At 37.6% G+C, this 25,065-nt stretch overlaps 3 protein-coding genes across 5 annotated transcripts; 1 reads left to right on the top strand and 2 right to left on the bottom strand.

Moving 5' to 3' along the window:
• Positions 1-874: 874 nt before the first annotated feature.
• apip (APAF1 interacting protein) lies at positions 875-7,240 on the bottom strand. Its single transcript, XM_079637799.1, has 7 exons — positions 7,049-7,240; positions 6,839-6,939; positions 6,208-6,256; positions 5,990-6,107; positions 5,776-5,911; positions 1,724-1,891; positions 875-1,639 (listed from the first exon to the last, which is right to left on the bottom strand). The coding sequence occupies exons 1-7, from the start codon at positions 7,100-7,102 to the stop codon at positions 1,540-1,542; spliced, it is 726 nt and encodes a 241-aa protein (XP_079493925.1). The 5' UTR covers positions 7,103-7,240; the 3' UTR covers positions 875-1,539.
• Positions 7,241-8,925: 1,685 nt separating this feature from the next.
• On the top strand, positions 8,926-13,616 carry cd44a (CD44 molecule (IN blood group) a). The gene is made up of 8 exons (XM_079637778.1): positions 8,926-9,149; positions 10,530-10,695; positions 10,829-10,968; positions 11,053-11,124; positions 11,613-12,032; positions 12,423-12,479; positions 12,582-12,660; positions 12,761-13,616. Exons 1-8 carry the CDS (start codon positions 9,080-9,082, stop codon positions 12,954-12,956), a joined length of 1,200 nt encoding a protein of 399 aa, XP_079493904.1. The 5' UTR covers positions 8,926-9,079; the 3' UTR covers positions 12,957-13,616.
• Positions 13,509-24,121, bottom strand: slc1a2a (solute carrier family 1 member 2a). 3 transcript variants are annotated; one of them, XM_079637707.1, is made up of 12 exons: positions 23,670-24,121; positions 21,887-22,026; positions 20,529-20,681; positions 19,733-19,983; positions 19,442-19,577; positions 19,216-19,342; positions 18,254-18,487; positions 17,897-18,091; positions 16,908-17,042; positions 16,471-16,687; positions 15,739-15,792; positions 13,656-15,587 (listed from the first exon to the last, which is right to left on the bottom strand). In XM_079637707.1, exons 2-11 carry the CDS (start codon positions 22,014-22,016, stop codon positions 15,775-15,777), a joined length of 1,596 nt encoding a protein of 531 aa, XP_079493833.1. In that variant the 5' UTR covers positions 22,017-22,026; positions 23,670-24,121; the 3' UTR covers positions 13,656-15,587; positions 15,739-15,774. The 3 variants fall into 3 exon arrangements, with proteins under 3 accessions (XP_079493831.1, XP_079493833.1, XP_079493832.1); XM_079637705.1 differs by lacking the exon at positions 15,739-15,792 and having other exon boundaries at positions 13,509-15,587; positions 23,670-24,120; XM_079637706.1 differs by having other exon boundaries at positions 13,658-15,792; positions 23,670-23,978.
• Positions 24,122-25,065: the final 944 nt, after the last annotated feature.

Here is a 25,065-nt window from a genome sequence, read left to right on the forward strand (position 1 = left end):
GTTTTGAAAGAAGGGTGCATCAGATTTGATCATATTTTGATTGCACTGAATGAGCTCATACAGTATATGACTGATGAAACCTGCTCTACAACAAGAGGCATTCCCTCAGAGATGAACTGCTGCAGCATATGGAGGAATGATAAAACCAGCCAGAGGGGGTTTGAATCACCCAAGCTCAGTTCAGACCAGCCCTGTAGCTTCTAGCAGGCGCGGGTAGCTTGCGAATTACAGGGCCTTTGAGAATAATGTTCATTCAAATGGATGGGCTGGCAGAAGCAGTATAAAATGGATGGCAGCTAAAAAAATGGCTACATGGAATCCCTCAAATAGCATTTGATAGAGTTTTTCTCTGAGTCCCGACTCTGGTACAACACACTTGTTTTCATATTTCACTGACACTCAAGCTGTTAATGCAGACTTATTAAAAACAGCTAAATACAAACATGTTTGAAGTTACAAAGGGCACTTCCACAAGAATTCTTGCAAAGTACAAAAAGGCCAGAGACAACACTGCCATCTCCTGGCTATATTACCCAACAGACATAATGCTATGGTTTAAACATACCATATAGCTACACACTACTGTTCAAACTTTTGTGGTCAGCAACATGTTTTAAATGTAATACATATTTTCAGTAAGGATTAGTGCTGTCAAATCGATTAATCAAGATAAATCTAACATAAAAGTTTTTGTTTTCATTATAGGTGAGTGTCTGTGTATATACATTATAAATGTCTATGTATATAAGAGACATGTATATAATAAATATAATTATAATATATACACATATATATTATGTAAACAAAAACCTTTGTTAGACGCGATTAATCGATTTGACAGCACTAGCAACGGTGCAATAAATTGCGACAATTTGAAAAAAAATCTTTATTTATATATTTTTTAAAATGGTATTGTTTTGAACTTTCAATTAATTAAAGAATTCTGAAATAAGTGTATCAGTTTCCACAAAAATATTAAGTGGCAGAACGAGCAGGATATCAGCATATTAGAATGATTTCCGATGGATCAGGTGACAATGAAGACTGGAGTAATGATGCTGAAAATTCAGCTTTGCCATTACAGAAATAAATTTTATTATATACATACATTTTAAAATGTATTCAAATAGTACACAGTTACTTTAAATTGTAATAATGTTGAGTGAGTGGACCCAACGTAAATTAATACAAGAATTAAAAACACAAATACATGTTTTTACTGTGAATTTATAACTAGCATATCAATGTATACCATTATACAAACAGCTGTCAAGATTAAACGCTAATTATGACATTGTTGCTAAGCATCAAAATATCCAAACAAAAAGAATGACACTCATTAGATTCAGAATGTTAACCATTTTAATCTGCATTCTTACATTTAATTCTGTTTGCAATAATTGACATTTAACTTAATGTAAATCTTACATGGCAAATGCTGAACTGTACATTTTCAAAAAACAGTGTGATGTGCAATGAGGGTTTGTCATTTAAAAACTAATGATGGTAACAGTGGTTAATTGTACAGAGCCAAATGTGTTAAACAATGCCTTTATCTTCTGTGGGAAGAGCAGAAGGGTCCAGACCACACTGTTTCATCTGAACAGCTATGTCAAATAAGTAGTCATAACATTCACACCTGAAAAAAAAATACAGATTTAAAAGATAAATACATATTGTATACATACACAAAATGAGGTGTGCATTTCATTTTATAGCTTACATCGTCTTTGCTTTCTCCCAGGTATCTCCCCAGACGTAGACCCCGTGTCTGCGGACGAGAACAGCGCAGGAGTCGGGGTACATGTCCATGGCTCGGGCCATGCGCTCTTTCAAGTCTTTCTCCTCTGGGGTGTTCTCAATAATTGGAACAACTAGAGATTCATCATACCTGGGGCCAAAACACATAGGCTACAAACAGTAAAGTAAAAGCAGGATTTTAGATGTTCACACCTACTAATATCTTAAATGGAACCTATTATGCCTCTTTTCACAAGATGTAAAATAGTCTCTGATGTCCCCAGAGTGTGTATGTGAAGTTTTCACACCCAACAGATAATTTTGTACAGCATGTTTAAATTGTCACTTTTTGGGGCTGAGGAAAACACTAGTGTGCGCCCTTTAAATGCAAATGAGCTGCTGCTGTACGACACAGGGGGCGGAGCCTCACGAGCTCACGCTCAGTGTTAGAACAATCTCATCTCACTGAATGATGATAATATCCAAAAAGAAACTCTCAGTAACGGTGTTCATTTCGACCTGGAGTCAGACAATAATGCCTACAAACTCAGAAAATATGCTGTATGTAGATGGAAAATGTATAGTTTAGTTTAGTATTTGTCATCTGCTTGTATCCACTATTAATACAAGCCTGCTGTAGCGGACCCTGTCCGAATGACAAAAAATATACTGATGAGTTTAATAAAGTTTATTGTACATCACACAAAAGATGAAGCATCAGTTATACTCCAGAAAATCACTAAGAGAGGAGTAAACAGTATAAGAAGTGCGCAAGTACATACATTTCTGTAGAGTTTAGGGGGCATTTTCTTCGAAAACCAAATTAATCCACCTGGTCTTTAGCGGCTGGCTCAGATTTCGGGAGTAAATAGAGAGAGCTATATGGATTTATACATCCAGCCAGACAACACCAACAACACTTGGGAGACATTCTCGTCAGTGCAGCAATGGCGGATGTGTACAACTCGCTGTGGACTCGATCAGGGCAGTTTATGTTAAAACAGTTGTAAGTCTTCTAGTAGCTGTGCTAAGAGAAAACGGAATCATTCCCTTCCAAATCTTGGAGAGCGCGAGTAGGAGCTGTCCATGAGCTAGGAGCAACTTTTGGTAAAAGTATTCTGATTCATTATTTTGTCATTTTGCCTCCACATCCCCCCGATTGCCTGCGAGCTTCTCCTCCGGTCTATACGGTAATTTCTCTACTGTGCGACAGAGAGTCGCGTGGTTATGACTAGGGATGGGAATTGATACGATTTTATCAATATCAATGCCACTGACGATTCTGCATATCGATCCGATTCTGCATATCGATCCGATTCTGCATATCGATCCGATTCTGCATATCGATCCGATTCTGCATATCGATCCGATTCTGCATATCGATCCGATTCTGCATATCGATCCGATTCTTTAACGATTCTCTTATCGATTCCTGATAGCACTGTGTGGAAAAAAGGCAAAAAAACAAGTGGTTTTATTTGTTTTAAAGCTTACACTTGAGTAAGCAAACTACTTATTATGTAATTTATGAAATAAATGGAACCTTATTGTAAAGTGTTACACCAATTCAGACGTCTCATGAGTTCAGTGTTGGAAAGGTCAGTTGTTTTAATCATTCATTAAAATAAATCGGTTCAAAAGAGTCATTAGTTCGCGAATTAGACGTGTCATTATCGGACGTGTACGCATTGTGTGATTATCCCGGCAGTTAGGACATGACATCCCACAAGATGTGTGTCAACACAGAAAACATTTCATCACTGGATAGTTTTTTTCATTTATTTAAAGTGTGGTTTATGTCAGCTGAATGTGAGGAACGCTTTTCAGAGAAGATGCAACGTATTTTAGCACAATTCACACCCAGCGGTAATTCAGGAAAAATAAATAAAAAAATCTCCAAATGCTCCACATGAAACTTTGGTCTTCCGACTAGAGGTCTTCACAGTGAACCCGAGACCCGTTGACCCGGGACCCGTACGGGTTCGGGTCTATATTTAAAAAGTCAGCCGGGTCCGGGTCGGGTCGGAATCTATTACTTCGGGTCCCGGGTCTGTTTAACATTGTGTGTAATACCCGTGTGAGTCATCAATCTCAAAAATGCGTCTTGTCACACTCATATTTAATATATTTTAAATCAGTAACATAATCTGAGGTGAACTGTCACATGAATGTTTACTTTGACACTCAAAATAAATTGTGTTAAAAAGCATATTTTAGGTTGATCCAGCTAGCGCGCATAAATGCAGTCAAGCGCGTGTCATGTTTCTATGGCAACCAGTTACCAGAGGCAGAGCTTCAGTGAGGGACAGCCAAACCGCGCTTTAGATTTTACAATGTAAATTAACCGTTTTGTTTAATCTTAAAGTTTTAGTGGTCAGATTCAGACTCGATGATGCAGAGCAGAGAGCACGGAGATGATAGCAAATAAATAACGTCAGCGCAGCGGCCATGGCACTGAATGAGCAATCGTTATTATAGTTCAAAAGGGCAAACAGCCAAAAGTTAGTGCGAGTTAGCAGCTAACTCGTTTAATTTGTCATCCGTCACCGTGAGTCCGTGACATCAAGTGGACTTTTGAAGCTGAAATAACAAGGATTAAGTTAAGCTTGGACTTGGTGGAATAACGAGAGGAATAACATGGATAACTTTCTTGTCGGAGCCGAAGGATTGTAATGCATCACAGCCAGTCAGGTAACGTTACAAGGAAAGGATGGAGAGACTACTAACGTTACGCTGCTACGGCTCCTTAAATTAGGTAAGACAAAAAGTTGTAATTTTTCGCAACAGGTTTATTGACTTGTAATAGCAGTTTTAAGGTGGAATATGTGACAATCGGGTCCAGTCGGGTCTGTGTCTTCCCGGCAGTTTCGGGTCCAGCTTACAAAAATAATCGACGGGTCCAGGTCGGGTCCGGTTAGGCATTTATCGGGTCTGCACGGGTCCGGGTCCAGCTTTTGAAATAATAGTCGGGTCCGGGTCGGTTCGGTGTAGCAAATTACGGGTCCCTTCGGGTTCGGGTACGAATTTTTGGACCCGTGAAGACCTCTACTTCCGACCTTTTACCATCGTGTTGATTTATTTTTATTAATATGTGCGAGGGAGAGAGAGCAAGACAGCGAGCGCATGACCGGGCTCTCTCTCGGTTCGTTCTTTCAGTTAAACATGCGGCTCGTCCCAAGCGCAGCAGTTCATCTACATCACTCACCAATCATATAAGACTTTGGCTGGACAGAAATTCGCTTTGGACGCCGTGCTATGGTGCTCGATAAAGGACAAAAGGGACAGTTGTGAGTTCACGGTCTGTATATACTATGGCTGACTCGGAGCAGTAGCATCGATAAGAGGACTCGTTAACGTTGAGGGCATACAATATCGATGGTTCATAAAACGTGGAACCGGTTCTCGAGTGGAACCGGTTTTCAATTCCCATCCCTAGTTATGACGCAACCGTTAGCCTATTTTTACAAATACAGGGCCTTACGTAAGATACAAAGTAATGGAGCCTTTTATACATTGTCGTGTTTCTTTAGAAATAAACAATGGACAAATAGAGTCTTTAAACGCCTCGGATGTAAAATTATTCGCTGCCAAAATGACGCCAAAATGAATGGGAGTCAATGGAATGCTAACAGCAGGTGATGGCTTGTTACGCTTTCCGGATGCTGGATTACCCCCTTGATTAAAACGGAAGTGTCTGTCAACATTCGTGGGCGGGGTCCCGTCACTGTTGTGATGTCACACCAGCCCCATGGCTGAAAACAGGTCGTTGGGAGACACTAATTATGATTTATGGGGATAAAAAAAAAGCAGTGGATTTTTATCACTATAGGGTGGTTGTGTACACACACTGCCAACACACATTTATGTCCAAACACCATGCAAAAGTGAATTTTGCATAATAGGTCCCCTTTAACATCACAACTGTTCTTTTTTGAGATTTAGTATTATTTGACAAGAACACGTTACATTTTACTCATGTAAAACTGGCATGATTGGGATCAGTGACTAGTGAAGCATCTTAGCAGGGCGTACAACCTGTAGTTTGTGTTGGAGTTTCCTTTTCGAATCCCCTTGATCATCTCTTGATGTGTGATGCAGAATTCCTTGCCAGGAAACATGAGAGTTGCCATGACAGCAGACTTTGAGTGTGTATGGATAACTGCCTGAGCTCCTGTGAAAGAAAATGACAATGCATTGCAAATAGAGTACAGAGCTGGAACAAAACACTGTGTGTAGAGTGGACACGTACCTCTCATAGTGTAGGCGTTCATGAAGAGCGGTGTGCATTGACTTTTCTTTAGCTTCTTCTGTGGAGGTGGACAACTGATGTCCTTCTCATCAATGTCACACACAAACAAGTCTTCAGGCTACAAAGTGGAATTAAAGTTTCTTGCCATTATTTCTTTATACACATCAACACGCTACTGAAGTGTGGTGCATATTACTCATGAACAAAAAAAGCCTTACTTGTATTCTCTCCTTCTGAACACCTGAGGGAGCTATATAAATGTGCTCACTGGGAGAAGAAATAATAATTATATGCTGTGTAATGAATTCCATACATATTTAATTACATTAGTAAATGAGTTAATTTATTAATTTTAATATTTGTGGCAGGCATTAAGTCCAAAACATCCCAGTGGTACAACCACACTAATATCATAATGTAGAAATTAAAAGAATGAAATTTTGAAAATAAAAATTATTAGATAGTATGCATAATATTTTATGATTATTTCTTAGAAGAAAAAAAGAAAAACTTTTGTCAGCAAAAACAAAGTCACGTGGTCCAACTAACTTAATATTCATACATGGGGGAAACAAAACATGACTTCAGAGACCCTGCAGACCCCCAAGGCTGTCTCGAGGTTAATATAATAATGTTATAATTTTACACCGCACAGTTTATTCGTTTTTAAATATAATATGTACGGTATAAAGCAAAAACTTTTAGCCTATAACCACGTGAATTTATTACCTTCCCATTCTTTACCGTGGACATTTTTTTACGTCACTGCCTGACCCAAATATCAAGTGAATAAATGCCATATTGCCGAACATAGTGGATTTTATTATGCTGTAAGATGCCTTGACTAACCCATGCCGCAGGCTTATTCCTCCCCCGGTTCCTGTCACCCAGCCCAACTCATAGAAGAGTCTGCACAGCTCTGGGATGAGCACACGAGGATGTTCCTGATCCTTAAACGATAATATGTCGTCTCGTTAAGATGCGTCATTAGAGACACAAACAATATCGAGTATGCTATATCATGCCAAAACCAATAACAAGAACATGTTATAGTTTTACCCCTATCTTCTTCCCGTTGCTCTCCGCGTGTGCAGTGTTCACTTCCGACGACATTCTTAAAACACTGAAAGAAGACTGTATAAAATAATTATGAACAAAGTTCAAGATATTTACGACATTTCTGTTAGTATACTGTATAAGGCGCAAGCCCAAAACAGCGTGATCAAACTGTTGCGCAATAGCGGAAGGCGGAAGTGCGGAGCTTTTAAAGATAAAAGACTCCATCAGGGCCGTCGATAAATGTATAAAAAAAAAAACAGTTATTTTATTGGAAAATATGAATCCATATTAATTATGAAACACCGTCTAGTATTCACGTGTAAAATTAAAGTATAGGTTATGTGCAGAGCTTTACAGTAGCCTACTGTAGCAGATTATCCCTGCATTTTGTTTTGGTGTGAGCTGTGTTCAGATTAACATGAAAATGTGTTAAGTTATGGTTAAAAACAATATTCCAATGCAATTATATAAAAAAAAACATTGTGTGTGTGTGTGTGTGTGTGTGTGTGTGTGTGTGTGTGTGTGTGTGTGTGTGTGTGTGTGTGTGTGTGTGTGTGTGTGTGTGTGTGTGTGTGTGTGGCTAGATAAACGTGTTTGTGCAAATAAATGTGAATAACGTTCAAATAAATGTGAATAACAGATCGTTATCGGTAGCCTACAAAATACAAATTGATAGTGAAAAATAGCATACCTATCAGATTGTGCTACCAGTATCATATTCATGTGGTTTGAAACTTTTTTTTAATGTCCATACATAGCTACCTGTCAATACCTACCCCTTCAATGCAAATATATTAGCAGAATATGATAGGCATAGGCCTATGTTTCTTCAGGTCCTCACTTTCTGATACCCTCTTAAAGGCCTGTTTGAGGGTCAAGACCTGGTTTTAGGGATAGGCTATGGTTATTAGCTTTAAGATAAAGGTTTGGGTTAGGCACTTAGTTGTAATGGTTAGTTGTAGGGTACGGAGCTAGAGATTGTATTGGGAAAGGGGTTAAATGTTCCCACGAAGACAGCTGTACAAGTGTGTGTGTGTGTGTGTGTGTGTGTGTGTGTGTGTGTGTGTGTGTGTGTCCATATTTGTCTAATGTAAATAGATGAATAATAATGAAACAGAGGACTTTTAAGGATTAAGGAATGAACTGTCTGTTTGGATAACAAAAAAAAAAAAAGTTCTTATCTATGTCACCCGTTTCTTTAGAATTTGTATTTCAACACATGCTGATTCTTATTAACTTCATTGATAAAATGTCAAGGAAATATTTTCAAATTATACAGTAGATTCTTAAATTCCATTTAAGATCCACAAGTTCCAACATGAAAACCAAAACCGCAGTGGTCTGGCCCGTGATAACCTCCTATGAGCCACCTTCCTTTTACTTTCTTTCTGCACTTGAAGCAGGAAGTGAACGTGTATCAGCACACATGGGGCGAGGTGATTGTTCACACACCTGAGTCAGCCACACCACTGTAATGTTTGCAGTGACTCATCATAATGCATGAGGCCAAATTGCTTATTTACTCCCACTGCTCAGCCTTTTCATTTAAAGAAGAAGAACACAACACACTTATCCAGACATGCATTTAAGTTAGTCCCAATTTATATAGGTGTCTTTATATGTAATTACATTTTAAATCATGTAGTTCATATTGCAAAACACTTGCTGCTGATGTTGATCTCAATGAAACTCCATGAGTTTCAATGTGTCTGGTATGTTAATGCTGGCTGCACTGATGCAGAGAGAGAGAGAGAGAGAGAGAGAGAGAGAGAGAGAGAGAGAGAGAGAGAGAGGGGGGGGGGGGGGGGGGGAGGAAATGTGAGAGACAATAGTGAGGGTGTGTTCATTATAGCACCACCCATCATTGCTCACCAAGCATACCTTGGTCTGAGCATATAAAAGAGGTGAGACACATTTCTAGAGGGTTCAGAAAACTACAAAGGAGAATCAAAGCGTTGTAAGAACCAAACCAGTTCAGGGCCGACAAACAGGTATACTTCCCTTCATCTAGCACATGACACAGCACGGACCATGTGGACTTTGTTACTTGTGGTACTAGCTACTGGATCACCAGCTCTACTTCAGGCAGCCCCGGTTCAGGGTGAGTGATGGCGAATGTGTTACTTATTGATCTCAGAGGTGCCTCTGGCATAGTCTTGGTCAAGATGCATTATAGTGGCAAGATAAGGATATATTTACGATTTTAGTGCATTGACGATATTCTTTGTAGATAAATTTGATAGAGTTTGTAGATGTTGCGATGTGGTTTAGGATAAAGGCCTTGGGTTGTAGTAAACTTCATATCTTTGGAATAAAATTAAGATCTGACATGTTTCAACTGATACCGCTATGGTTAAAGATAAGAGTAATGATGTTTCTGTAATACAGCCCCTGGCTTGTTAAGTTTATTGTACATATAATACAATATAATAATATAATCTGCTTTACTCAGGAGTTTATTAATCTCCTTTTCTTTTATGCCCGGTACACATTGTACGATTTTGTGCTGTCCCAGACGAAAGATGACCAATCGTGTCGTGACTCCAAAATGGTGGTCCTAAGTAGTACAGTGAGGTTCATAGACGTCTGTTGCCAAGGTCTTGCGACCAAAGATAGGCTGCGATAAATTTCTGACAGTGATCATTTCACAGTGTTTAATGCTACGACCTATGTCTACTGACCAGCCAATAAAAATGCAACATGAAATGGGGTATTGATCAACGCGTGCTAAAACTTAAAACTACTTACCTCAAGCTCCATTTACAAAATTGGCATGCCAAGTTGGCCTCTTTTCCATAGCCATAACCGCATATTCTCCTCTCTTGCTTCCTCTTTTATTTCAACACACATAAAAACCACAATTGCCAAAGTGCGATTCATCTTGCTCAATTTGTTTACCACGAGTGCATGCTGATGACGTTTTATACTTCTATACGAACTTACGTCGTAGCCTACGATTTAATATGTGTCATCAACGTACAGTCTACATAGATGTCATACCCAAGTTTATTAGATCCAGTGTGATTTGTAATGATCTTGCCTGCTACAGACTGTGCGGTTTTGGCAATCCTACAAGATCATACAGCAATCTCGGACCATCAAGTAGTATACCTGGTGTCTACTTATTCCCTCCTCTGGACACTATAGGCCAATATCAGTTGCTCCAGTAATTGATTTCTTTAAAATCACTTGCTGGTCTAAACATGTATTTTGAAACAAAAACGAGAGGTCCTTTACAAAGTCGAAGACTTACAGATGGTCTTCTCGATGTTACAGATGTGCTCATGTCTGCACATGCAATGAATCATTAAGAGATTAATCTAATGATACCTAATGCTAAATTGCTCATCCGTCACACACAGAGCCTACATTTGGCTCTCATTTACAAGCTAGTCATTAGTGTGATTATACATGGAAAACAATTAATACATAAATAAAGATTTCTGCCTTTGAATATTTACATTAGTTTCTCTTCCGACAGGTCACAGTGGCAGATGCAGCTTTGCTGGTGTTCTCCATGTTGAGGGAACCATCCGTTACTCTCTGACTTTCCAACAGGCTTTCGAATTGTGTCAGAGTTTAGATTACAAACTGGCAACACAGGAACAGATCATTGAAGCTTACCAAAAAGGCTTGAGAACATGCAGGTAAAGAAAAGATTCTGAGTACAATAGCCTTTGCCTAGAGCTAAATAACATGTTCAGACATAAACACACTTCTTTTGATTTTTCCTAATGGCAGTAGTTAATTGTTTTTAATGAACCCCACACCTTTGTTTAGATACGGCTGGATTGATGGTCAAAATGTCACATTCCTCCCACACAATAATGCTCCAAACTGTGACTCCAGTTCCACGGAGGTCACCTTCCACCCTAAAGCAGCAGAATATCTTTCGGATGTTTTCTGTTTTAACCCATCAGGTGAGTGTAAAGAGAATGAAGAAGTGTCTTGAGAAACAATATAAAAACACATCTTGTTGACCTTTAATTTTCCTTCCCTCAAAGATTCATCAAACTGTGAAGATACTGTTAAAAGTAACTCCAAGGGTGCAACCAATGGAATCACGGCCACAGAAAGTAAGTTCCCTTTCTTATTCCATGCAGTGCCTAGAATTAGATTTTTATATACTTAGACTTAGATTGCTTAGATTTTACTGAATTAGCTTTACTTTTGAGTTGAGGGGTGTGTATTGTGAAGAAGCAAGACATGCAGCAGACATACACTTCATTGTTCGTAGCCCAACCACGCCTAATCCAGAACATTAGTCATATCTCTGTGACCTCAGACATTTTTACGCACCTGCAGTACCACAATGAAGGAGGAGCAAAAAAATAGCTGATTTTATTTTATTTGAATACTTAGGATGTACATACTTGTTTATTATTGTTTCTCTGACCATTCACTCTGTACTAACATAGCAAAGTATATGTGTAGTTTAACATTAAAACGCAACCTTCCGATCTTTATTTTTGTTTTGGTGTCAGTACAGCAATGCAAAACACTGATGTATCACTTAAATATTTAAGCTTTTTGACAGTAATCTTTTATGTGATTTCTTGCAAAGATGAAAAGCCACATGAAGACATTCTTAAGGAGGTCAAGACGGAGGGCTTTCTAGTAGATTTGGAGGAGATAATGGAAAGAGTAAAAAGAGAAACTTCCCCTTTGAATGACATGGAGCTCCCCAGAACAGTTCTTCCTGATGTGGACATGACACCATCTACTTTTCCTACCTTGGACACTAAAGGCCCTACAAACAAGCCCAGTTTTGAGAAGAGCTCATCCTCTGTTGCCCCCCGTGTTTTGTTCCCTGATACAGAGGGGAGTGGATCAGCATCAGATCCTGAGCCTAGTCAATTCACATTAAGGTCGATTACCACAGAGGCAGCTGAGAAAAAATCCATAACAAGTACAATTGAGGCTTCAAAAGAGGCTCCAATAGAGGCTCCAAAAGTGGCTCCAAAATTGAACACCAGTTCTGAAGGTGAATGTCCCCAGAAAATCCACACCCCACAGCCCTCATATATTCGGCCAACATGTTTCTGCCTTAGAGTAACAATCAATCAATCAACAGATCAATCAATAACCCACATGTCCTACATGTCTACTAACTCGGTAGACAGTTAGGTTGACATGTATTTGCAAAGTTACTGATAGGCAGTAGAATGTCTGTTGGAGAGCATCATCATTCAGAGTTAGCAGATATTAAGCAGACAGACTACTAATAAAATGCACATTTAGTTTGGCCATTGATGATAGTTACATAAATAAGCTACATTTTAATTGACATTGTGTTTAATATCATCAAGTAGTACATAACTTGCTTAAATATATTGGTCAATTTTGTAACATTACAAATGTATCTTCAATGCAGGAAAATCTCGATTCCTTCCACCACCAAAATCAGCCAGACAAGGAGAGGGACTATCTAGTAAGTTTGTATGACAGCACTTCAGATACCATCAGTTTCTTAACTTTTTACTTACTGACATAATGTAAATCTGTCAATTTACCATGTTTCTCTCCTCTGCAGCTTGGTTGATAATCTTTGCATTCTGTGTGGTTATTGGAGCCATTGTATGCATACTTGCTGCTATTGCCACTAGAGACAAGTAAGTTTACTTTTTAGATTTTCTTCATCTTTAAATGCATCACAATTATCTGCCATTGAAGCCTGGCTTTAGTTTACTGAATGTAACTCCTTACTTATAGGTGGTATGGACCGAGAAAGAGCATAAACATCACGACTGAGGAGCACAACAAAGACTACAGTAAAACAGAAACACTGCCACTGTCAGAGAAAGAGCAGGAGATAGTGGCACTGATGAGTGTTACGACCCTGAATGGTAAAACAGAGGACATTACAGCTACCTGTCTGGACGAGCATGAGAAAGAGTATTTAATGTAACACAGGTGAAGCTGATGGAGAGAAATGGCTAACATTGCCAGAGCCTGAGCTTTAAATAAAGCTCTCAAAATAGATCAAAATAATAGTAATTCACAGTATGCCAAATACAAAGTTAAATCTTTAAATAGTTAAAACATAAGTGGATACTGTGTAGGTTTTAAAACTCTGCTGTCGCTTTTATTTGCACTGATGACTTTTAATTATAATTTTTTTCTTCAAATAATAGTGTGCAATTTTCTTCCATTTTGTTGCTTCAGAATTTTTTTATTTTTTTTACATTTCATATTTCTTTTCATTTTTAAAGTATTATTTCAATAATAGAAATGCTTATTATCTATTATTGACTGACGATTAAGAATGATATGGTGAGAAAACATTTTATACTGGTTTTCATCTGTTTGTAAGTACTATGTACTGTGTGAGAAATTATGCATTTTTGAATGTTAGATATTGCCCTGTCTTTTATAAATAGAGATACCATATCCAGTTTGTATTGCAATGAGGCAATTGTAAATCTTTGCATTTATTAAATTACCCACAAATACATATTTTGCCAGCTCTCAGAACACATTTATTTCAATAAAATGTATAATATGTCAAATCTACAGGTAGTAAAAGCATATTTACATATTTTAATAAAATAAATCTGACACCCACTGCCTAAAGACTTGAAAACTGAAGAAAAACAAGAAACACTTTGAGACAAGAAGCATTGCCTTTATTTACAATTTGTTATAGGTATTTAATAGAAAAATAGAGGAAAAAGACAAATTTAAAAAGTGGACAGTTTGGTAGACAAAGTTATACAATGTCTTTGTAACCAAACAGGGTTGCACAAATAAAACGAGCAGGATAGTCACATTTATACCATACATCACAGTACCTCTAGATGTGTCAGGCCCTGCCTAAACAGATATTCCAGGTCACACATTTATATTACCGATACTGTATCTACTGTAGGTTGCACTTTATTTTCTCTGTACTCAACAGGGCTGTCAAATCTGTAGCAAGCCAGGTTTATAATTAGTAATTTGACTTTTTCCCCTAGTGTCATTATCCCTAACAAAATATTTAACAATACACAAATTTTGAGACAAAATAACAGTGAAAAATATGCTTACATTCCATACATACATTTTTACTCATCAGTCAGTGTTTCACAGCCACTTGTTCCAAGTGGCGTATACGGTACATAGTGCTAAGACTAAGACAACCTGTTAAACTCTAATCGACCTAGTAAAATAATATACTCAAGTGAATACATGAATTGCCGTTGTTTTATAAAACAACAGACGAAAAAGTGATGAAATTAATACCACACTTAAGTTTGCATGAAAAATATACCTAAAATATGACAGCATATATATGTGTATTTATTTATTTACAGAAAGTGCAAGGAGGCACTTTAATGAGAACATTTTAAGATTCTGGTGCAAAAAAGGAATGTTTATTGTGTTGCTAGTAATTAAAAACGACTAAATTAAATGGTGCAGATTTAATGATAAATCTCAATTCTGTCATCTCTTAACATGCTAACAACCTGAGCACCAACCAACATAAGAGCCTCTATTATCAGCACGTATATAGAATCCATTCAACTGGACTTAATATCTGAGTACTCAAAATGGCTCCTCAGAGAATCAAACACTATTATTGCTCTACGATCCAAGAAAATGGGATTGCATTTGATATTAATGTCATAAAGTCTTCTGGCTGCACCGTTTGCAGTTGATGTCTTCAAGGCAAGATTGCAACTTAGCAAATAAATACATAAATAAATCGATAATTTAACAAAGCACACAGATACGTACAAAACCTACACACATGCAAGTCCCTTCCCTCAAACAAAAACACGCATAAATATCTGAATATCTTCTTATGCAGTCCACTATGTAGGATATTAAAGCCACCATTCCTTTCAGATAACGCCAATCAACTCAATGTCATACTTTATGTATAATCGCTCTGTAATTGCTGACGTGGCATTTACGTCGGGTGGCATCTAAAAATAAGTGGCAGCATTTAGAGGCAAACCACTATTTCAGAACCACTAAGTACATTGGTAAGCTCTTATAAGAGGCTGATCTGGAGTGCCGCCACCAAGGGTTAATCCACCTAAGCCAAGCCAGTCAAAGGTATCTTCAGCAAACAAACTGCACTTCTCTCCTCCTGCCACTAGTAGTGCTCTAGGGTCAGTCTGGGGTCCCAGGCTGGACAAGCCATTGTGATCCTTCTATGTGGTAGCCTTAAGGCAGCAGGTTTCAGATCGATCGCCAAACCCAAGGCCTAGAACTATCATAATCCTTGAGTGTGAATAATAATGTATGAGGCTGAACCAGCTGAACCACTACGAGCACCAGCTACTTTCGAGCTACATTCTCTTCCCTTTGTGAATCAAATGAACTGAGATTGTCATACAAAAGTCAGTGCTTGTGCATGTGAAAAGGTCTGTTGTAACTTCTGATTGTTTATTTATGTATAAAATTAGCATTTGGTTTTCACCAGAAAGGATAAGCTTGTGGGACTCAGGATAAGGCGGAGCTGGATCTGTGTGCTGTGTTACTCGCGTATCCATGGTTCCTCCTCAACAAGTGAGAACTCCGCAGGGGAACCATTTGAGGCCAAGGTTACCTGAAAGCAATTATCAGGGACAACTAACTGTTGGACCAAGGCACAGTCAAAATGCATTAACCGGTGCTAACTAAACTGTTTATGGTTTGGAGCAGAGAGTCTGATATTTTAACAGTAAAATTTATATCCAAATTCACAGAAATGTACCCACCACAAGACAGATAATAATTAGCTGCAGCGGGATTCCTTACAGAATGCTGAAAGACTGGATACAGATAGAGAAAATCACTTGAATTGTTATATTTTGTGTATACAAAGTTTGCATTTTTTTTTCCTTATTGCAGTGAATCTCTGCCCAAAGCTAATCTTCTAAAAGTGTCACGCGTGCTACCACACAGACCTATGCATTTTTTGAAACACAGGGTCAAAATGTCTACTCAAGTGCAGTGAAAAAGAGGCAAACACTGCAGTTTTCTTACTGATGGAAAACAATCACTTTTCTGTCAAGCTTAAAAACATTCAGCTTGAAAGAATGAAATAGCAGCCTTTGTCATCTCAAAATGTAGATCGCATTAGTGCTTTGTATCACTTTCATTTTTTGTTGAGAACAGCCAAAGGCAGCTTGGCATTAGTACAATACAAAAATGTAAACGCCTAACTGTACACACGTATATAATTGCCAAAATAGATCATATCCAAATACTGATAAGGATATTCAAAGCCTGCACAAAAACTGCTATTTCACTGAGTACCAGAACAAATAAATAAACCATATTTATTTATTCCATCGTTTTGTTTCATTTCTTATGCCTTCACATCAGGAATGATCAAAAAATACAAAAGTGTAAAAAAAAACAAAATATCACAATGATGCATACATTGTCGGGGAATTAAATAAAAGCATCTACATACAGGTTTCTATGTCTGTGAGAGTGAAATGTACCTTGCAATCATCTATCTGGACCGGCTGATAGGAGTTGTGAGATGTATATACGCCGTGGTTAGTGTTATTCTCAAAAAAAGATTGTGTCTTGGCCATCTCAAAGTCATCTGGCCTTTGCTGCGCATCAAATAGGTCAAGCTCGTCTTTGGAGAGGTGGTACACGATTCCCGCCCCGTACGAGTCACCAACGACATTGACTGATGTTCGGAAACGGTCCCTGTTTGGTAAAGCAGGAGGAAACAAAGAAAGGTACCACATCTCTCCAGGCTAAACGACTTCAAATGCCATTAGGGCTTGTATCAGCACGCAAAGCAAATGGTTAAACATGCCATGACACTACATCTTAAACTGGAGATCATTTTTGATTGACAACTCATCCTTGAGCTAAAAATTTGTGTAACACTAAATCAACAGGGAGAGCGATTGATTTAACTTACAGTAACCAGTCGACTGCTACCAGTAAACTGATGTCTTGAGTCGGTAGTCCCACAGCTGTCAAGATCAGAAGCATCGTCACCAGACCAGCACTGGGAATACTGGCTGCTCCTACGCTAGCGAGAGTTGCTGTAAGGCTACAAACAAAACATAAATTTTTCAGTTGATTAGTTGCAAACTTTAAGAATAATACATCACTTGGCTCTCATTCATGTGATTTGATCAAAATTAGTTTCAAACAAGTAGCATGCAGACCACTAATGGAATAATTCTCCTAAAAAAATAAAATTCTGTCAATATTTATTCACCTTCATGTCAATCCAAACTCATAGGCAACTCTGCAAGTGATTTGTCTTTTCTGTGGAACTCAAGAGAACTTTCAAAGAATCTTCAAACAGCTATTGTTCATTTAGCAACAGGTCATAGTGACTGCATCTGTAAAGCTATAAAATATACTACAGTTTATATTCCCAAGCCTTGTAAAACAACATGATAGCTTTATATGACAGACACACTGAAATTTAGGTCTTCATTTACTGATAATCATCCCACTGATGGGTTGTTAAGCACTGTTACCAGATCGAGTTCTCAAGAACCGGATCAGTCCAACTCATAAAAGGAATCACTATTTTGAGCTGATTCTTTTTAATGAACCACTTGCTTTGGCTTCACAAATCAGATTGTTCTATCATTCTTAATGATGTGAATGTAGCCAATAATGTAACGTAGCGCATAATTCATACGGACTACCTTTATAGTGCTTTTTAGATGCAATTTTAAGAGCTTGCAGACGTGATCACTAAGAATGTTGTATGGCAAGAATCTTCTGTTTTTGTTCCACTGACAAAAAGGCGGTAAACTGGTTTGGAACAACATGAGGATGAGAAAACCATGATTGAATTTTCATTAATTTTTTTATGGAGCCACCAGTGAATAATATTAGTGTAAAGCATATATTTGCATGCCTCTGTGTCTAGAGGTTTGGTCTTACCTGACTGTCACTATCTGGCCAGGATCAAGTTCTATTCCATTCATCTGGGCAATAAAGATGGCCGCTACTGCCTCATAAAGCGCTGTACCGTCCATGTTGATCGTTGCTCCAACAGGTAATACAAATCGAGTGACTCTCTTGTCAATGCCGAGATTTTCCTCCAGACAGCGGAAAGTGACAGGTAATGTCCCAGCACTACAAAAGAGACATATCAAGATTTCCGGTTTACTCTTGTCATTATTCAACTTCTGAAGATGCCAAACGAAACAATAGCCTTCCCTCTCTTTAACTCGATGTGTCTAAAAATTCTCAAAGGTAAAACCGTGGCACAACTGGAGGAAAAGTTATATCATTTACCTAGAAGCTGTTCCTAAAGCGGTGACCCAAGCCTGGAAAATTCCCATGAAGAATGTATATGGGTTTTTCCGAACAATGACAAAATATATTAAGGGAAGGAAAATGGCTCCGTGAATGATAAGTCCAACGATGACAGTGACCATGTACATTCCAAGCTGCCTGGCCACCACCTCCAGATCATTAATTGAAATAATCTTCCCACAGATCAGACACGCAATACCAACGGGGGAATACCTGTTACAAGACAGAGACGTGCAGCAAAGTCAAGAGCCGAAAATAACAGATTAATCAGTAATTGAATGGCAGGAAACAAACTGAGACAGAAAGTCAGTTCAATAGAGTTAACGGCAGTTAAACAGTGAAATCACCACCATTAACACTACTGTTCAAACGTTTATGGTCAGTAAGATTTATCAAAAAGAAATTAATACTTTTATTCAGCAAGGACGCATTAAATTAAACACTATTAAAGCACGATTTAACAAATGTGACATTAAAGACATTTACATTGTTGCAAAAAAAAATCTGCTTCAAATAAATTCTGTTCTTTTTAACTTTCTATTAATCATAAAATTGTTTTAAAAAATGCATCACGGTTTCCACAAAAATATTAAGCAACTGTTTTTGACATTGATAATAATAAGAAATGTGTTTTGAGCAGCATAATAGAATGATTTCTGGAGGATCATGTGACCCTGAAGACTGGAGTAATGATGCTGTAAATTCAGCTTTGCCATAACTATAAAATATATTAAAATAGAAAACGGTTATTTTAAATGGTACTAATGTTTCACAATATCAGTTTTACTGTATTTTTTTATCATATAAATGCAGCCTTGGTGAGCATAAAATGTAGCCTATAAATGTCAGTTAATAAATCAGTCAACAAATGATTACTGACTACTAAAGGTAGAAAATGGACATCATGTAAACTTTACTCATTAACAATCATAAAAGCTGACCACATGATCATGCCGACAAGCTTCATAACGATCTCGTTGAGAACGTTGAAGAAATCGAGCATCAGCTTGGCCTTTTCTCCCATCTTTCCCATACAAATGCCGAATGCCACAAAGAACCCAATGATACCTAGAGAAACACACAATGGCACCTTGTTAATGTGAAGTACATGACTATATACAAACGACACTTTCATGCATATATCATGGAATCAAAGCCATCTAATACCTAACACATTCATGCCGCTCTTGAATTGAAGAGACTTCTTGATCACATATTTTGCTGCGCCCTTGGTAGAATTTCGTCCAAATCGAGTTGGAACTGGAGGAGGAGCTACTTCTACTTTGTTAGTAACAGTCTGGATCTACATAAAGAGATTGAAGAACTGTGTATTATTAATAATTCAGCCACTGTATATTAATGAAAGACTAATGAGAAATAACAGATGAAAGATTAACAAAAATAAAGTATTAAATGAATACATTTATATGAAGTCAAAAGCACATTGGATACACACACCTGCTGGAAACAAGCCTGGACAAGATTTTCTGGAAACAGATTTCTGATGAGATCAAACAAGGCATCTAAACTGGACACTTCATCATTCTTTTTCCCTTCGCCCAGGTTTGCCTTCAGTTTGGGGTTACCGGGGTGGATGAGGAGCACCAAGATCACCCCAAGCACAGCTGCGATGACGGTGGTAGACATGTAGTACACCATGGCCCTTGTGCCCAAACGACCACTGGACTTGGCATCCAACCCTGCTAATCCTAAAAACAAAAACAAACAAAAAACAATTGCTACTGATACTAGTTGCATTTGCCAAACGTTTCTCAGATTTGGAATGTTTTTACATTTTTATTTACTTTTTTTTTGCTAACATGTTTAAACATGTTCTGCTCATAAACCACTGAAACTGATCCGCCTTAAATTTAATTGGCATGCTTTTTATTTATTTTATCTTATACTGAATAACAAAGTAATAGTTGAAAGGACAAAATCACAATTTCAAAATCACAATTTATGTAGCTATTCCATATTTCAAATTGTAAAAGCTATTATAAAAGCTGTAACATTGTGGTCATTACTTTGACTCCAAAGTCATTGCATGCAGGTTATTTCTGTCTGAATTCATTGCTGATGGTCTTTGAGATACATACGCATACTGTATTAATGGTCAACATATCAATATCGCATTGTGGATGCAGCTATATTTATGCTGGTTTACCAGCATATACATAACAAAAAAAAAAAAGGTATTATTTTTTACAATGATAGCATTTTTGAAGGTGTTTAGCAAAGCGTATAACAGTACCTGTGATCAAACTTGAGATGATCAGAGGCAAAATCACCATTTTTAACATCCTCATGAGAATGTCACCCGGGAAGGCAATGACCATAATGACATCAGCGGGGAGTGGTGATGCGTACCGCAGTAGCATACCAGTTACTGATCCTGCTATCACACCTGAGATAGATACAGAGAATCACAGTGAACATCAGAGTACAGAAATTAGATATTTCAATTAGATATAATATTGAACCTCTTGTGAAGTATAACAATATCAGAAGACAATTGTTTCTTGAACGCTGATAAAAGTACCATTGAATAGGATTCTGAGATTTAATTTATCCTAGATAACACACTCAGCCAACTATATTAGTGTGAGTGCACTTTGATACATGCATGTCACATGCAAACAACAACAACAAAACCATGGCAAAGTTCCTCTTAATAAGCATGACATAGACTTCATTGGGTAGGAAAGTCAGTGTAAAATAATTAAATGAATAATGTATTATACTTACTGTTACATAATAGCTGTTTAGTTTACATTTTAAAACATTGATGTCTGTAATCCTTAATTAACACACTTAGGTCTATTCCTTCTGGTGCACATGCTACGCCAAACCTTAAAACCACATAGTGAGTGATAAACTGTTTGGCCCTAAACATGGATACAAGTGGAACAAAGGCCTTCAATCAATAGGCATGTATTGCAAAAAATAAATACATTTGGTATAACTTTATTTTACAGTATCCTTGTTACATATGTTACATGTACTTACCATACAACAGTAAATTATGCATAATTACAGGAACATGTAACATGCAACTAACCCTCAACCAAATTCTAATCCTACCCTAACCATATAGTAAGTTGTAGTTGATTAATTTTACTCAGTAGTTACATATATAATTACACTGTAACAATGACACCTTAAAATAAAGTGTAACCAAATTTCTTTCTTAATAAGGCTTGATTTATTTGATATATTTTCAAATAATATGTCTTGAATTAGGTTTATATTCGTATCCCATGGCATTTTTAAGATACAATTTAATTTTCTTCTCAAGAAAATGCATCTTGTTTTAAGGATGTCAATACATTCCTACTGGAAAACAAACAAAAATACTGTTTAACAATTAACTGCTGCATAATGTGGTAATTCAAATCTATTCAACATATTGTCTGATGAGTAATAGTGTTTTAACATTGGGCTTTAATTAAAAAACTGAGTCTAATAAATGGATGGCTGCATGGCCATATTACATGTGAAAGATTTCCGGTAATTATGATTATCATATCCATGCATATTTTACCACAAACAGTAACACGTGTTATTCCATTAGCAAATTGTTAAAGTAACAAAAATGCTAAAGTGACTTGCCAAGGATTGTGAGCGTAAGCAGCATGTTCTTCACGAGTTTGTCACAGAAGCCCCAACACATGGGCTCTTCAGGTGTTGTAGGAGGGTCCAAATGATTCTCATGCATTCTGATCTCCACTTGCTTCTGCATTTTGTTGGCACTGGTAGACGGAAGAAGTGGAGCAGACAGTAAAGTATGTCAATATAAATGATCTCATCAAGAAGATCTAGTACACAGTGTGAGCTACACTTGTGAAATCAACTAGGCCTACTTCATGAAATTATCACTTGAAGCTAAATGTATTCATTGTCATAGATACAAATTGTTGTTGGTGTCAGTTTGTGGGACCAAAATATGTTTGTGTATGACATGTGCTGCAGACACATTTACATTGACAGAATGGCAATGCTGTGTAATATATCTTGCGTTCATATCTTAGATTTCATTTTGTACATCTTACATCTGCACGTATTGTACAGATGCAATCGATGTCCATGAACCACAGAGTGGAATGCAAATACAAATATAATGTTATCTGTCCAGGTAATGTTTGATATACAACTGTAACCACGCTAATAAAAAAGCACCATGACATATTTTGGACAATTATAATGGGCATTTTTCACTGATTTTGGGAATTTGCGGATCTTGAAAATTTGAGGAATTTGAGAATTTGAGGATTTTGGGAAGTAAGGGTATCACATCAGCAGTACTGGGTTTTCTGGGAATATGACTAACATGCCTCTCATTGTTGCATCACCTTTACTGTTGTCTACCAGCCGAATACCAACTACTACAGGTGGTCATGTCAAGTCACATGACACGAGAGATGTTTAGCTTTACTCTGGTCTGGATTAAAAGGCTCTAAGAAGTCAGCTCCAACAGAGATAACCTTGTTTGGTTACATAACCATGGGCTTGCAGTACTTAAGCGCATGCATGCAACAACAGTATATTGCATCAGGATGACCATTGATAGGCCTACATGTATCTCAAAGGCCATCTTTGGACCAGTACTATTCCATTATTATTACCTGCATGGAAATATTTAACGAAATGAAAAGAAAAATTGTTAATACACATGAAAAAAAAAAAAAAAAACATCTACCAAATCAGAAAAGAAACACAGAAGCTACTCTAATGACATAAAATGTCTTCAACTGTTTGTGTACATTGTAAACTCTTAAAGTAGCTGGAATCCGGCTCATCTGAACAAGATTAAAAAGTTGAATGATGCCAAAGAAATCAAAGACTGTCTGATACACACAGCTCCAGTCCTAATGAGATAAAAGCCTGGCGATTGGTTAATTTTAGCCATTCGAGCACAGCAATAATTGCGTTGCACAACAGTTGAGAGTATGTAGCAAAAGTCAATGCGAGAGTGAGTTTTGGTTTCACACTGTAGATAATAGCATTTCTGTGTGTGTCTATATTAGTTCTCACTGACGTGAAGTCTGAAGTGAGCCGACAAAAAGAGTTTGTCTGCAGGTTATTTAGAGATTAAGTGATTTTCATTTGGATCTTTTTAGAAATCAGTTCATCAAGGTCAAGAAACAATATTAAAGGCATATATTGTACAGACATTGTTGACTTCGTTGATTTTTATTTGCTGGAAACATACACAGTCTTATAAAAGTTTAGCAAAAAAAAAAAAAAAAATCTTTGCAGACCAAACATAACCATTAAACACAAAATCCACTAGGTATTTATCAGGGTAACGCTATTCAAAAGTTGTAAAATAAAAAGAACAACATTGCAAGGACGAGCAAGATGATCCCGAGAGACGTTTCATCGTCCATCTTACCTGTTGTAGTGCAGTTACTAAAAGGGAAGAGTTTCACAGCAGTTTGCTAGACAGCCATGGGCTATACAAATTCCTTTGAATGAAATGCTGTCAATCTATAGTTTATCCATCAGGAAATCCGGTCCAGGTCATTCGAAATGTCAATCAAAAACTCAAAGCGCCAGGTGGATTACTCTAATAAGTGACAGCTCTGATGCAATCAGCAACTCTTGCTTGCAAGATCAATCAAATTGACGGATAGGAGATTCCATGCACAATCCTCTGTCTTTGAATTGATCTTATCCCACCATTAGTACTAGTGAAATGGGCGAAGAGGTGCTGCTCAGGGCTCCGTGGGGCAACACGGAGGAGGAGTCTAACACCCAGATTATGTGTAAGTAGCAGCTAATATGCTTGAGACTCCTCGTCCTCTCTCTCATTGTTTCAACCCCTCCATCTCACTCCCCAGGTCTGATCTTCTCTAATGAGCTCTGAAATGAATGAACGGAATCAAAGAGTGATGCATGGCAGAAATACGGATTCAGGCGAGCTGTCAAGCTGTAACATTTACAAAATAGATTCATGCAAAATCCGTGAACGAGACTCTGATAACGAAAAGTTAATTGGTTGTATGTGTGATTATATGACCAGAGCAAACATTTATACAGACTGATTGGTTCTTTCTAGGGGGACATAATGACCTTAACTTTGCATTATTTTAGGAAATCCCAATCTTGACCTGTGATGACCTTTCAGTTGTGCAGACTCTGGCCTAACATGAGAGAAGTTGGCATGAGCTTCTCATGATCTCTAAGCACGATGCCATCAAATCCATCTAACCGAATCAAACAATTAGTAGTGCATGAGAACAGAGGCCTTCTCAGTGATATTTCAGGTTTAAAATCACTAAAAGCTCCATTTTAATTACATAAAAATGCAACCTTACACTTTTATAAATATTCTTATAAATACTCAAAAACTGGCCTGCATTTTCAGAGTGACAAAATGATGACTAAATACAGAAGATATATATATATATAAAAATGTCCTTGTTAAACATACTGACACTGCTTTATCTGTCTGTAGTGAATCTGGTTAGCTACTGTCCCACCAGACGAAACACTCGTTTTCTGGAGTGTGGCCACATGCAAGGAATGTGCACAGGCACATGGTCTCACATCTGCGGCCTTCCCCCCACCTGTGCTACACCATGCTGAATGCAGTCCAGCACACTCTTCAAGCTCATCCACCTGACTCCAGTCTCCATGCTTAGCAGACAGGTGTCTATAATTAACTAATCTGTTCCAAACCTCTCTAATCCTTCATGCATAGACATGGTTCACACACAAACACACACACGCACATTCTCAGGTGAAAGTACTGCATGTACACAAACTGTCTCTTTAAAGCCTCTCAT

Source organism: Phoxinus phoxinus, assembly GCF_949152265.1.
Source record: "Phoxinus phoxinus genome assembly, chromosome: 2".
Classification (NCBI taxonomy): domain Eukaryota; kingdom Metazoa; phylum Chordata; class Actinopteri; order Cypriniformes; family Leuciscidae; genus Phoxinus; species Phoxinus phoxinus.

Excerpts from the sequence above, each read along its gene's own strand:
- apip (XM_079637799.1), bottom strand. The coding sequence starts at position 7,102 with ATGTCGTCGGAAGTGAACACTGCACACGCGGAGAGCAACGGGAAGAAG. Across the intron at positions 6,940-7,048 it reads GCAACGGGAAGAAGATAGGG|GATCAGGAACATCCTCGTGT; the intron begins GTAAAACTATAA and ends TTATCGTTTAAG. Across the intron at positions 1,892-5,775 it reads AACTCCAACACAAACTACAG|GTATGATGAATCTCTAGTTG; the intron begins GTTGTACGCCCT and ends TTTTGGCCCCAG.
- cd44a (XM_079637778.1), top strand. The coding sequence starts at position 9,080 with ATGTGGACTTTGTTACTTGTGGTACTAGCTACTGGATCACCAGCTCTA. Across the intron at positions 9,150-10,529 it reads TCAGGCAGCCCCGGTTCAGG|GTCACAGTGGCAGATGCAGC; the intron begins GTGAGTGATGGC and ends CTCTTCCGACAG. Across the intron at positions 12,033-12,422 it reads ATTGAACACCAGTTCTGAAG|GAAAATCTCGATTCCTTCCA; the intron begins GTGAATGTCCCC and ends TCTTCAATGCAG.
- slc1a2a (XM_079637705.1), bottom strand. The coding sequence starts at position 22,016 with ATGCAGAAGCAAGTGGAGATCAGAATGCATGAGAATCATTTGGACCCT. Across the intron at positions 18,092-18,253 it reads GCTTTAGGAACAGCTTCTAG|TGCTGGGACATTACCTGTCA; the intron begins GTAAATGATATA and ends TCTCTTTTGTAG. Across the intron at positions 16,688-16,907 it reads GTAGCAGTCGACTGGTTACT|GGACCGTTTCCGAACATCAG; the intron begins GTAAGTTAAATC and ends TTTACCAAACAG.